The 12,544-nt window shown below is 43.2% G+C and overlaps 1 protein-coding gene across 1 annotated transcript; it reads left to right on the top strand.

Annotated features, from left to right (window-relative positions):
• Nucleotides 1–330: 330 nt before the first annotated feature.
• LOC121536848 (sodium/myo-inositol cotransporter-like) lies at nucleotides 331–11,743 on the top strand. The gene is made up of 2 exons (XM_041844445.2): nucleotides 331–711; nucleotides 7,406–11,743. The coding sequence occupies exon 2, from the start codon at nucleotides 7,642–7,644 to the stop codon at nucleotides 9,793–9,795; it is 2,154 nt and encodes a 717-aa protein (XP_041700379.2). The 5' UTR covers nucleotides 331–711; nucleotides 7,406–7,641; the 3' UTR covers nucleotides 9,796–11,743.
• The last annotated feature ends 801 nt before the right edge of the window (nucleotides 11,744–12,544 follow it).

Raw genomic sequence — 12,544 nt, 5'->3', positions numbered from 1 at the left:
CATTTCGCTACACCCACATTCACTTCTGTTAAATATGTGCAAATAGGACTAGGCTTAATGAGGATACACATTTCTGGAAAGTTGAACACTTTGAAGGAAGATTACAAGGGTTTTAAAAGTGCATATATCCAATAATGTGAGTTTCCAGATTGTTCTGTTATTATGCAACTGTTAAAGCTGATTACCCAGCAGGATCTCCTGCCCAGTCAGTTAATTGGGCAAAGTGTGGTTTCTTTCTGGCAATTTCCACCCAAGTAGGCTAACAGGTTGAACGTCATGAGGCAAGCCAATCCCCTGTTTAAAAACAAAAACAAAGGTTCACTTACAGTAGTATGCATAAGTCGGTTGTTCCTCAAAACAATACGGTATTTTAACATTAGAACAATAACCAATGGGCGTGTTGCGACCGAACGCATCTGAAACGTCACACGTGTATTACACGTGTAGGGCGTGGAATAGTTGGAAGAAGCGGAGTCGATGCTTATAAAGGGCAGCTACCTTGTTGTATATCTTCAGTCACCTGTGCGCTATTACACCAAACTTCTCGAAAACAGAGGACACAGGAGGACGAAAGACGAATTATCGCTACATCAGAAGGACTGACGCAGGAAGAGACACATATCTACTATCGCCAGAGAAGCAGGCTCACAGTCAAATCCTCAACTTGTGGATTGATGTAGTCAGTAGCTACAATATAGCGTAATGGGAATGGTGAGTGTGCATTTTTGTGATGACAGCCCGTTTTCTATTGTAACCTAGAGAATGTGGTAATGGATGCTAAAAAAGCAGAGAATGGACAAGAGATGGTGATGGAGAAAATAAAAAGCAGGTCGAGCACTTAATTCACTATTTTATTGAACCCAGAATGCATGGAATGTAAATGAATGTAGGCTACTAGGTCAGGGTCAAAGACTTCTTTTTGACGAATTCAACCACACATTTTGCTTAATACCACGACGAAGCTCCTTGGCAATGTGGAAAATGCGTGCGCTTTCTTTCTAGAATATTCCTCTGCCGCTGTATCATTGGTTGTGGTGCGTGCCACATTTCTTGATGATGCTTTGACTACAATGCCCTGATCCCCATATCTCCAGTATCGTTTCATGTTGATACAGTATCTCAAACGGTCAGCTCCTGAGTCCCATTTTAGCATCAGGGGGCATCCTGTCTAGAAAATCTCACCTTGTGGCTGACAGCTGTATGGGTAGCCTATCTATGCGCACCACCATGTAATGATAGTAATACAAGTCTTAGAATACATTGTTATTACTACATCACATGCGTTCTACATGTCTGTTTTAAGTCTTTATAAAGAACATTATAAGACATAAGACATTATAAAGGCTCATAAAATTGTCAAAGACTCCAGTCACCCAAGTCGTAGACTGTTCTCTCTGCTACCGCACTACAAGCGGTACCCGGAGCGCCAAGTCTACTCGCTGTTTATTATCTAGGCATAGTCACTACAAATAATCTCGACTAACCTGTATCCCCGCACATTGACTCGGTACCGGTACCCCCTGTATATAGCCTCGTTATTGTTATGTACTTTTCTTGTTACTTTATTAATTTTTTTAACTTAAGTTTATTTAGTAAATATTTGTTTTCGGCGCATGTGACAAATAATATTTGATTTGATAACAAGTAATAAAGCATTAAACCTTTCAAGTGTTAACTAAAATGTGTAACATTACAGTGAAGTCATTGGCACCCCCTTCTCTACCCTCAATTGATTTGTAGTAAAACATTACTTTAGCCAGGTCATATGTGAACGTTTCTGTTCCATTGAACAACAGTTTTTGTTGTATTAGAAGGGTCTCTTGGCGACACAGAGATGAAGAGACAAAAACAAAGGGTTATTTTAGTGCAAGGGGCAGGCATAAGGCGAAGAGTTGGGTTTATGTCAGCACGTGATGAGGGCTGAAATCACTAAATATGTAAACTACAGGCAGGAAGAATGACTGCTGTGTTCCGGTGGACAAGCCGAGTGATTGTCTTGGAGCATGTTTGTTTTTTGGATCAGGACAGTTCTCTTACAGTTCTCTTAGTGTAGGATATTGGGGCCGGTCATGTTTGGTTGATCCAGAGAAATAGCCATCTAAAATATCATATTGTCTAGTCAGTAAATAATTTGCTAAGCTTAACTCGGGGATAATGACTTCAGCTGCAATGGTCGGGGGATGATGATGTAATCATAATGCATCTAAGTCATGATTTAAAATGTTTTTATTTTTTATTATTACATTTCAAATTACAATACAATAACAAAAAAACATAGGACATCACTACACGTATATTTTCTATAAAGAAACAAAATAACTAAAGTAAAAAAATATATATATCACTACACATGAGTTGAGTTTCAAAAGTTAAAGTACCTAAAATGAATAGAATAAGGTCAGGGGTTACAATTGTATAAACCTATGATAGAGTTGTAAGAATACAGTGTTTTTTTTTTTGTTATTGACTAATTTGAGAGATTTTATTAAATATTGGATTTCAAGTGAAAATATATTGCATTTGGAGACATATTTCAAATATTTGTTTTTGTGTATATAACATTTACCAGAGAGAATTAAGAAATTAACGAGTAATTCAGTAGTTTTGTTTTTATTTGAATAATAACATATTACATCTTTAATTGTAACTATATAGGTCTTATTAATGAAATACAAAAATAAATTACTTAACTTGCTCCAAAACAACTTCACAGAGTCACTCATAAAAAATGTGTATAATAGTTTACCCTTCTTTATCACAGAAAAGGCATATGTCCTCTAAATCAAATCAAATCAAATTGTATTTGTCACATGCGCTGAATACAACAGGTGTAGACCTTACCGTGAAATGCTTACTTACAAGCTCTTAACCAACAATGCAGTTCGAGAAATAGAGTTAAGAAAATATTTACAAAATAAACTAAAGAGAAAAAAATAGTTACACAATGAAATAACAATAACGAGGCTATATACAGGGGGTACCGGTACCGAGTCAATGTGCGGGGGTACAGGTTAGTCGAGGTAATTTCTACATGTACAGTGAGGGGGAAAAAGTATTTGATCCCCTGCTGATTTTGTATGTTTGCCCACTGACAAAGACATGATCAGTCTATAAATTTTATGGTAGGTTTATTTGAACAGCGAGAGACAGAATAACAACAAAAAAATCCAGAAAAACCCATGTCAAAAATGTTATAAATTGATTTTGCATTTTAATGAGGGAAATAAGTATTTGACCCCTCTGCAGAACATGACTTAGTACTTGGTGGCAAAACACTTGTTGGCAATCACAGAGGTCAGACGTTTCTTGTAGTTGGCCACCAGGTTTGCATACATCTCAGGAGCGATTTTGTTCCACTCCTCTTTGCAGATCTTCTCCAAGTCATTAAGGTTTCGAGGCTGACGTTGGCCATTCGAAGCTTCAGCTCCCTCCACAGATTTTCTATGGGATTAAGGTCTGGAGACTGGCTAGGCCACTCCAGGACCTTAATGTGCTTCTTCTTGAGCCACTCCTTTGTTGCCTTGGCCGTGTGTTTTGGGTCATTGTCATGCTGGAATACCCATCCAAGACCCATTTTCAATGCCCTGGCTGAGGGAAGGAGATTCTCACCCAAGATTTGACGGTACATGGCCCCGTCCATCGTCCCTTTGATGCGGTGAAGTTGTCCTGTCCCCTTAGCAGAAAAACACCCCCAAAGCATAATGTTTCCACCTCCATTTTGCCGGTGGCGATGGTGTTCTTGGGGTCATAGGCAGCATTCCTCCTCCTCCAAACACGGCGAGTTGAGTTGATGCCAAAGAGCTCAATTTTGGTCTCATCTGACCACAACACTTTCACCCAGTTCTCCTCTGAATCATTCAATGTTCATTGGCAAACTTCAGACGGCCCTGTATATGTGCTTTCTTGAGCAGGGGGACCTTGCGGGCGCTGCAGGATTTCAGTCCTTCACGGCGTAGTGTGTTACCAATTGTTTTCTTGTGACTATGGTCCCAGCTGCCTTGAGATCATTGACAAGATCCTCCCGTGTAGTTCTGGGCTGATTCCTCACCGTTCTCATGATCATTGCAACTCCACGAGGTGAGATCTTGCATGGAGCCCCAGGCCGAAGGAGATTGACAGTTATTTTGTGTTTCTTCCATTTGCGAATAATTGCACCAACTGTTGTCACCTTCTCACCAAGCTGCTTGGCGATGGTCTTGTAGCCCATTCCAGCCTTGTGTAGGTCTACAATCTTGTCCCTGACATCCTTGGAGAGCTCTTTGGTCTTGGCCATGGTGGAGAGTTTGGAATCTGATTGATTGATTGCTTCTGTGGACAGGTGTCTTTTATACAGGTAACAAGCTGAGATTAGGAGCACTCCCTTTAAGAGTGTGCTCCTAATCTCAGCTCGTTACCTGTATAAAAGACACCTGGGAGCCAGAAATCTTTCTGATTGAGAGGGGGTCAAATACTTATTTCCCTTATTAAAATGCAAATCAATTTATAACATTTTGGACATTAGTTTTTCTGGATTTTTTTGTTGTTATTCTGTCTCTCACTGTTCAAATAAACCTACCATTAAAATTATATACTGATCCTTTCTTTGTCAGTGGGCAAACATACAAAATCAGCAGGGGATCAAATACTTTTTTCCCTCACTGTAGGTAGGGGTAAAGTGACTATGCATAGATAATAAACAGCAAGTAGCAGCAGTGTAAAAACAAAGGGGGGGGTGTCAATGTAAATAGTCCGGGTGGCCGTTTGAATAATTGTTCAGCAGTCTTATGGCTTGGGGGTAGAAGCTGTTAAGGAGCCTTTTGGACCTAGACTTGGCGCTCCGGTACCGCTTGCCATGCGGTAGCAAAGAGAACAGTCTATGACTTGGGTGACTGGAGTGTTTTACCATTTTTTGGGGGCTTCCTCTGACCAGTGATGTACTGGGCCGTATGCACTACCCTCTGCAGAGCCTTACAGTCGAATGCCGAGCAGTTGCCATACCAGGCGGTGAAGAAACCGGTCAGGATGCTCTCGGTGGTGCAGCTGTAGAACATTTTGAGGGTCTGGGGACCATTGCCACATTTTTTCAGTCTCCTGAGGGGGAAGAGGTGTTGTCGTGCCCTCTTCACAACTTTCTTGGTGTGCTTGGACCATGATAGTTTGTTGGTGATGTGGACACCAAGGAACTTAACTCTCGACACGCTCCACTGCAACCCCATCGATGTTAATGGGGGCCTGTTCGGCCCTCCTTTTCCTGTTGTCCACGATCAGCTCCTTTGTCTTGCTCACATTGAGGGAGAGGTTGTTGTCCTGGCACCACACTGCCAGGTCTCTGACCTCCCTATAGGCTGTCTCATCGTTGTCGGTGATCAGGCCTACCACCGTTGTGTCTTCAGCAAACTTAATGATGGTGTTGGAGTCGTGCTTGGCCACGCAGTCGTGGGTGAACAGGGAGTACAGGAGGGGACTAAGCACGCACCCCTGAGGGGCCCCAGTGTAGAGGATCAGTGTGGCAGATGTGTTGTTACCTACCCTTACCACCTGGGGGCGGCCCGTCAGGAAGTCCAGGAGCCAGTTGCAGAGGGTGGTGTTTAGTCCCAGGGTCCTTAGCTTAGTGATGAGCTATGTGGGCACTATAGTGTTGAACGCTGAGCTGTAGTCAATGAATAACATTCTCACGTAGGTGTTCCTTTTGTCCAGGTGTGAAAGGGCAGTGTGGAGCGCAATAGAGATTGCATCATCTGTGGATCTGTTGGGGCGGTATGCAAATTGGAGTGGGTCTATGGTTTCTGGGATAATGGTGTTGATGTGAGCCATGACCAGCCTTTCAAACAGGCAAAGCGTCAATACAGGACAAAGATCGAATTGTACTACACCGGCTCCGACACTCGTTGGATGTGGCAGGGCTTGCAAACTATTAGACTACAAAGGGAAGCACAGCCGCGAGCTTCCCAGTAACACGAGCCTACCAGATGAGCTAAATTACTTCTATGCTTGCTTCGAGGCAAGTAACACTGAAACATGAATGAGAGCATCAGCTGTTCCAGACGACTGTGTGATCACGCTCTCCGTAGCCGATGTGAGTAAGACCTTTAAACAGGTCAATATTCACAAGGCCGCAGGGCCAGACGGATTACCAGGACGTGTACTCCGAGCATGCGCTGACCAACTGACATTTTCAACCTCTCCCTGTCTGAGTCTGTAATACCAACATGTTTCAAGCAGACCACCATAGTCCCTGTTCCCAAGAACACGAAGGTAACCTGCCTAAATGACTACCGAGGCAAAAACTAGAATCTGAATCACAGGAGTGAGTCTCCTGGAGTAGAATTAAATCTGCATTAGTGTTTACAAAATAAATAAAAAACTGGCATTTAGAGATACAATATTTAGTGCATTGAATTCAGAACGTTGCATAACCTGACAATACAAATAAAAACAAATACAGTGTAGTGATATGAATAGCTGGTTAACTAGTTGAACTAGTAAGCTAGGTAGCTAGTAAGGAAACCTGAGCTTAGAGAAAGAACTGGACTACCCTAAACCGAGGTAGATGTGATCAATATGACAAACCCGTATTCACATTTACGAACCTGGTGATATAAAACGGGGTGAATGTAAAAATGACAATCGACTTACTACTCAAGAGTAATTTAGCTTACTCTTAGCGTTTTCATTTGACTTAGAAAGAATAGGACCACATCGATTTCAAGTCAATGTAGGCCGTTATTTTAAATAAGAATTTGTTCTTAACTGACTTGCCTAGTTAAATAAATACAAATATAATATACCTGAGCACAGTGTTTTCAAGACATTCAGTACTCTCATGTCAGATTGAGACATTCATTTGACGTCCTGGCAATCGATCTCCTTTCCATCGATAAATGCAAAACGGCCGCTGAAAGATGCTCTCTTCCCTTCTCTAGCCCTTTTTACCATCGGCCAAGGTTTTTCCCTGGCAGCAGCATCTTCTGGAGTGAGAGCCTCTTTTATGCATAGTTTATTCTCCACAAGAAACCTGGACTCCTTGGCTTCTTTCCAAATGACATCTCTGTAGATTCTAGTTGTGAACCGCATGATGGTTGTCCGCGGAGATCCGTTATCCCTTCCCTTTCCCAGGCGGTGCACCACAGCGACGACGTCTGGGAGCTTGTCTCGAATCCTTGGTGCTACTATTATTATTCTACAATGTAGAAAATTGTTAAAAAAATTAAGAAACCCTGGAATGAGTAGGTGTGTCCAAACATTTGACTGGTACTGTATGTTACCATGCTTTAAGTTTGAGTGTGTTCAATAAAGTCACCTGATCAAGCTCTCTTTTTGTGTTTTCTCAGAAATTTAGCCTAAGGGGTCTTGTGTGTGTGTCACCTTTCTCGCTTCCCGTCCAACACGGGCTCTAATCAAGTGTTTTGTCTTTGCTGTCTTGCAGGAATGTAAATTCTAGGCTATACTAGACTGGAGGCCTGCAGCATCCTCCCTTAAAACTAGAGCGTCCCCCCGAACGCACACACCCCTAGTGGATACTACAACTTCCATCCAGACAGCAAACCAAAGGATATAGTTTTTATTGCCCTTCTGTTACTTTAAACCTTGATTTTGACTTTTGCAGGGTTTGAGAGGAGTTTTTCATCAGTTTTGAACCAGTAGTTCTGTTTAGCACTCGCAATGAAGATGGGTACGGGTGTCATGGAGGCAGCGGACATTGCTGTGGTGGCGCTGTACTTCATCCTGGTGCTGGGCATCGGGTTCTTCGCCATGTGGAAGGCCAACCGCAGCACGGTGAGTGGATACTTCCTGGCGGGACGCTCCATGACATGGGTGGTGATCGGAGCATCGCTGTTTGTCAGCAACATTGGCAGTGAACACTTCATAGGCCTGGCGGGGTCGGGAGCAGCCAGCGGCTTTGCTGTGGGAGCATGGGAGTTTAACGCTCTTCTCCTGCTACAGCTGCTGGGCTGGGTGTTCATACCTGTGTATATCCACTCTGGGGTGTACACCATGCCGGAGTACCTGTCCAAACGCTACGGGGGCAATAGGCTAAAGGTGTACTTTGCTGCCCTTTCTGTGTTGCTCTACATCTTCACCAAGATCTCCGTGGACTTGTACGCCGGGGCGCTTTTCATCCAGGAGTCGCTGGGCTGGAACCTCTATCTGTCCATCATCCTGCTCATCAGTATGACCGCACTGCTAACGGTCACCGGCGGCCTGGTCGCAGTCATGTACACGGACACCCTCCAGGCCGTGCTGATGATCAGTGGAGCTCTCAGCCTGACCATCATCAGCCTGATCAAGGTCGGCGGTATTGAAGGGGTTCGGACCAAGTACATGCTAGCTGTCCCAAATGTAACAGCTATCCTGGCCAGCGGGAACTTCACCTACTCAGCCTCCTGCCGCATCGAGCCCAAGCCAGATTCCTTGCGGATCCTCCGGGGCCCGCTGGATGAGGACATCCCCTGGCCTGGCTTCCTCCTGGGCCAGACCCCGGCCTCCATCTGGTACTGGTGTGCCGACCAGGTCATTGTCCAGAGAGTGCTGGCTGCTAAAAACATTGCCCATGCCAAGGGCGCCACGCTGATGGCCGGCTTCCTGAAGGTCCTGCCCATGTTCATTATCGTCATCCCTGGGATGATCTCCCGGATCCTGTTTGTGGATGAGATTGCCTGCATCGGGCCGGAGCACTGCCTGGCCGTTTGCGGCTCTAGGGCGGGTTGCTCCAATATCGCGTACCCGCGGCTGGTCATGGCAGTGATGCCCATGGGACTGCGTGGGCTGATGATGGCTGTGATGATTGCAGCCCTCATGAGTGATCTGGACTCCATCTTTAACAGTGCTAGCACCATCTTCACCCTGGACATCTACCAGAGCGCAAGGCGTGGTGCATCCCAGAAAGAGCTGCTGTTGGTGGGCCGGCTGTTCGTGGTGTTCATGGTGGTCATCAGCATCGCCTGGGTCCCTGTCATCATCGAGATGCAGGGCGGCCAGATGTATCTCTACATACAGGAAGTAGCCGGATACCTGACCCCGCCCATCGCCGCCCTCTTCCTGCTGGGCGTGTTCTGGAAGCGCTGCAACGAAACAGGTGCATTCTGGGGCGGTATGACTGGGTTCGTGCTGGGTACCACCCGGCTGATCCTGGCGTTTATTTACCGTGAGCCTCCCTGTGACCAGCCAGACGACAGGCCTTTCTTCATCACACATGTCCATTACATGTACGTGGCTGCTGGGCTGTTCTGGGTATCTGGACTGGTGGCTGTGGTCGTCAGTCTCTGCACCCCTCCTCCGGATAAGGAGCAGATCCGCACCACCACATTATGGGGCCTGCGTACCATTGGAAAACTTTCCCCCAAAGACCGTGAGGAGATGTACAAGCTGACGGATAAGAGCCCCGTGCAGTTGAATGGAGGCCTCTATAAGGATCTGCCCCCAGATGTCTGCAAAGCAAGGTGTCTAGATGGGGAGGACGTCAAGTTGCTAACTCCGCCTTCTGACCTTGACACCGCAACCCCCAGTGCAGAGACAACCCTGGCAACGACCCCAGCAACGCCCGCCAACCAGTTTGATAACGGTCACGCAGGGCTGGTGCATGCAGAGGAAGGTTGTTGTGGGGATGGGGAGGGTGGGAGGGGCATGTGTCTGTTGGAGTGGTTCTGTGGGTTTAAAGAAGCAGCATACAATGCCCATCCCAAAAGGACAGAAGAGGACGAGAGAGCCGTCATGGAGATGCTGTACGAGCCACCCAGAACCAAACTGCTGCTCAACTGTGGGCTGTTTCTCGTCTGCTCATTGGGAGTATTCCTGTTTGTCTACTTCTCTCTATAGACTGGACCAAATGAGGGGTTGTTGGGGATTGTTTCAAAAGCACAGTTCAAATGTTCTGATATTTGTTGTGAATCTGAAGTCTGTAATATTTACAGTGCAGCTTCCTAACAATGATTCACTGAGCTTTTTGAAATAATTATTTGAAATGATTGAAGCTTCTCCCCCTTGTGCATTAACATAATCAAACTCCAAAGCACTTTGTGGTATCCTAATAGTGTTGTTCAGACTTTTCATATACTTATATACGATTATTAGATGCTTATCAGCATATGTGAATAAGATGATGTATGAATTCCTTGTTTATTAGAGATTATTAGTCTGCTTCTGTGTCATTCCAAAGCCCTTTTGTGATTCTCTATAGAGCAGGTTTAAGAAACCAGCTCGAGGCCTTTTTGTTATAATATATTCCATTTAGCAGACACTTTTATCCAAAGCGACTTACAGTCATGCATACATTTTACGTATTGGTGGTCCCGGGAATCGAACCCACTATCTTGGTATTGCAAGCACCATGCTCTACCAACTGAGCTATAGAGGACCACTTCAAAGTTATGCAGGGACCTTGCAGGGACCACCGCAAAGTGACACTAAAGCGTCACTCTATACCACCGTTAGATGGAGAATAAAACTCTCCTGTTTTTTATTCCTATTAGCTTTATACATTGTTTGCATAATGTTGTATGGATATGGTGGTTGCAAATGCTTTGAGTCTTTTACTAAATTATTTTTGTTTTAATGTTTGAACAGTTACTTTTTATTTCCAATTCTTAAGAATCCATAGGTGAGTTGCTGTAGTGTAGGAAATGTCAAAATAATTGTATTGTTAAATATAAAGATTAAAGTATGTATGATAGTTTTACATTTTGTCGACATAAAAAAACAACAATATTTTTATTTTGCACTGTTATTGTAGCATTGTAAAGAATTGAACGTATCAGTCAATGCTCATGGTTCCACTTTCATTATGTATTTTGTATGATTAGGCTAGCCACTGTTTGGAATTTCTTAGTGTTTCTCTGAATAATGTATTTTTTCTTCCAAGGTTAATGTCGTGACATTGTTCAGTAAGCTATTTTGGTAACTTGGTGATAAACCACAAAAAAACAACAGGGCTCGATTTTAGTGTGTCTTCCATTTGTATCTTTTGTTTACACTTTTTATTTATATATTCATGAATTTGTTGCTGTATTTTAAATGGTTTGTAATTTATCTGATTTGAGCGCATACTGTATTTCCAAGAAACCTATTCTTACCAAATGTGTCTTAGTGTGCAATGCTAAAGCAAATCAATAGCGTATCTATGGAGATTTATTTGCAAAGTAGACATACGATTTTCAGACGTGTTTTTTTTTTTTTTTGCAAATGTAGGCTTAGCTAACCATCCCTGTTCCGAGTCTGATAAATGGAGGATTATTGTATATATCTCTGAGAATCAGCTAAAGACTGTATTGAGAAGAAAAAGAAGAGCTTTGTTTCTTTTTCTTAGAGAAATATATAATGTTATTTTTATGGATTTTATTTTTAGAAAGAAATCAACAAATACATTTCCTGTGGAAAATACTAAATGTGTTGAATGTCTTTTTTGTATTGTCCTCACACATTAATTAAAAGGGTATAAAAATAACATGGTTGTCTTCTGGAAAGTTCATAACATACTGTTTAACATGAATCCCTGGGGCTTAGTGCCTCTGTTATGTAACCCTGCGGCCTATTAATAATATGTTCAGAGGCTGGAGGGGCTTGCATGATTCAAGGCTTCTTTACAGAAGGATGCAGCCAAGGAGAAGGCCGGATCAGTTTCTCATAAATATCTCTATCACATCAGCTCTTGCTTTCTCCCCACCTCCTCCATATCTTTCTCTATCATCCTCCACTGTCTTTTGTTCCCCCTCTCCCACTGTAATTTTCCACAGTAGTGTGACTTGCCTGACATATCCAGTAAAACAGCTTTGAAGTCAAACAAATTGCTTCATACTTTTTAAACATGAATAAAGACAAATGAATGTTAATTTTTACTCTTTACTCTAATTTTCCCTTCTAGCTTTGTGTATATTCTCACTGTGTGACACTGACACATTCCACCAAATGGATAAAGGGCGGCAGGTAGCCTAGTGGTTAAGAGTGTCCCCGAGCCGAACTAAATGAAAAATGTGCCGATATGCCTTTGAGCAAGGCACTTAACCCTAATTGCTCCCGTAGGTCACTCTGCATAAGAGCACCTGCTAAATGACTAAAATGTAAATTAACAGATGTAGTGTTGACTGCTGGACTGACCATGAAAGAGATGAGCCAATAAACACTAAAACATGAACACTCAGCCTCTCTCTCAGTGAGCCACTCACAGGAAAACAACCTGAGATGCAAAATGTGCTAATTTCTCTAATTTGGGTTAATTTCTCTTTGAGCAGAATGTGTCCCTGGGTACATTCTGGTAAACAAGGTACACTAATCTCAGCCATAAGTGTGTCGTGATCATGGTTTCTGGCTGAGTTGATCGTAATAAACAACGGGTCAACATCATTTCAAACCTTGCTTACATTTGTAGACGATCACGTGTCTCTCTATTATGCGTGGGAATACTTGGGAACAGATTTCTTAAATTAAAATCAATTGGAGCTGATTTCCTCATGTTTTTAAAGTATTTTATGTCCAACAATGGAAAATAAATAAAACATGTTTTATTTATTTTTGCTCAGATAACTTGGGGGGCCAAATTAAACCTCAGACGAGCCAAATTCGGGGAACCCTA

This window comes from Coregonus clupeaformis, chromosome 23, assembly GCF_020615455.1.
Source record: "Coregonus clupeaformis isolate EN_2021a chromosome 23, ASM2061545v1, whole genome shotgun sequence".
Classification (NCBI taxonomy): Eukaryota; Metazoa; Chordata; class Actinopteri; order Salmoniformes; family Salmonidae; genus Coregonus; species Coregonus clupeaformis.
This window is presented reverse-complemented; position numbering and strand designations above follow the sequence as displayed.

Coding starts and splice junctions, on each gene's coding strand:
- LOC121536848 (XM_041844445.2), top strand. CDS start 7,642: ATGAAGATGGGTACGGGTGTCATGGAGGCAGCGGACATTGCTGTGGTG.